General features: G+C 38.8%; 1 protein-coding gene across 1 annotated transcript in view; it reads right to left on the bottom strand.

Moving 5' to 3' along the window:
* Positions 1–1,734, bottom strand: part of shroom3 (shroom family member 3) — a 43,983-nt gene that overhangs the window by 15,196 nt on the left and 27,053 nt on the right. Inside the window, exon 9 of the mRNA XM_017307728.1 lies at positions 465–686. Coding sequence (XP_017163217.1) covers positions 465–686 — 222 coding nt within the window. The remainder of the gene's footprint in view (positions 1–464; positions 687–1,734) is intronic.

A 1,734-nucleotide genomic window follows, 5' to 3' on the forward strand; every position in this document is an offset into this window, starting at 1 on the left:
CCCTTGTGGGAACCAGGCTTCGGTCCCCACAAGGAGCAATTGGTCGCCACAACGTAGTGTCAGGAAAATCGTCCCCACAAAGTATTACAAACAAACGCGYRCGCATATGTTTGTGTGTATCTGGTGGATCTTTGGATAAAACTTGTTTTTCATTCAGTGGGAAAAACCCCCAAGAAATTTTACTGAAGTAAAAGTAAAAAGTAAAAATACTCCAACAAGTACAATTTAAAAAAGTTACTGTATTAAATGTAATTAGTTGGTTATATTTATATAATTACTGCAATATTCACGTCACAATCAGCTCAAATATGTCATAATCATCTAATAGGCTAATTCATACTGGAACTGGGTAAATGTAACTGGTTTCTACCCAGTTACTCTGCTGACATTTAGATGTTTATATTTAAAGTTTTTCCTTCCTGTCAGAATCTGGATCTTGTTTTGGTTCTGGTTGTTTTCTGGACCTGGCAGAGGAAAGCTGCTGGCAGGACGAGTAGGCCGGGTTGGGCCCAGTGTGGCTGCGGTGGCCCAGTGGGAGCTGCTGCTGCTGCGTCACTGGGTGGTGATGGGAGGACTGGGCCGGGTCCAGGCTCTCCATGCTGCCCCTGGAGCTGTACTGGTCMGGACTCTTCCTCAGGTAGCCGCCGCTGGGGTCAAACCCGGCCGACAGGTCGGTGGTGGAGGCACTGGGAGGCGGAGGGAGACAAAAAACTAAAATATGGATCCAATGGGAAATAAATATGTAAATATAACAAACTGCAAACTGGATGATTTTATTTTAACACAGCAAACGTCATAAATCTGCTTTAAGGCCATTGTAGAGAAATAAAGGAGTCAATTCCTGCCGAAAAAATCAGAAATTTTAAAATTAATATCAGAAATTTTCTACAAAAAAACATGTTTTTTATAGGAAATTTCTGAGATTAATCATTAAATATCTGAAGTTTTGTTGGAAATTCACTTCACATTTTATTTATTTTATAACAGCCCTTATATACTGTCATACAATAAATACCCATTTTGGAAAAAATTTAACTAATAATGAAAAAAAGAGTGACTTATTTGATTGATTTTAAGTTTGTTTTTTGTGACAGAAAATATTCTCAGTAGTTTTATAATGGATGAAACCAGATTATATAATCATAATGATTCATTATTTTTATCATTCCTGTAGTTAGAGGTAATTTTCCTCTGTTGGAACCTGAAACTCTCCTCACATCGACCGTGTTGTTTTCTCAGTTTGTGTGGATCAATAATCTATAATCATCTCTGTGTTTGCTGCTCGTCTGAAAGAGCAGCAGGAATGTAAATGTGTCGACGTCACARTTTGACCCAGCAGCTCCGTCGGCCGGACACAATGTGATTACGGCTCYGGGAGCAGGACAGAGTTCCAGTCCCAAAGTTTCTGGTTTCCCTCCATGTTTCTGCTTTCATCTTTTATCAAAATGAGGAAGACGAGGCGCTTTGGGAGGAAACGTAATCAGAAACCAGCAGGATCGAGCCTCAGACGTCTTCAGGAGGTTTTTTATTTTTGTTTTTTTAAAACAAAGCTAATTCATCCAACTGTTCTGACATGAATCAGAACAGTTGGATGTTAAATGGAGTTTTAACTACAACTCTGAGGTGTAAAAATCCTTGTTAATTGGTGTTTTAACTAAAACTCTGAGGTGTGAAAATCCTTGTTAAATGGTGTTTTAACTAAAACTCTGAGGTGTGAAAATCCTTGTTAAATGG

This window comes from Poecilia reticulata, linkage group LG12 (genome assembly GCF_000633615.1).
Source record: "Poecilia reticulata strain Guanapo linkage group LG12, Guppy_female_1.0+MT, whole genome shotgun sequence".
NCBI lineage: Eukaryota > Metazoa > Chordata > Actinopteri > Cyprinodontiformes > Poeciliidae > Poecilia > Poecilia reticulata.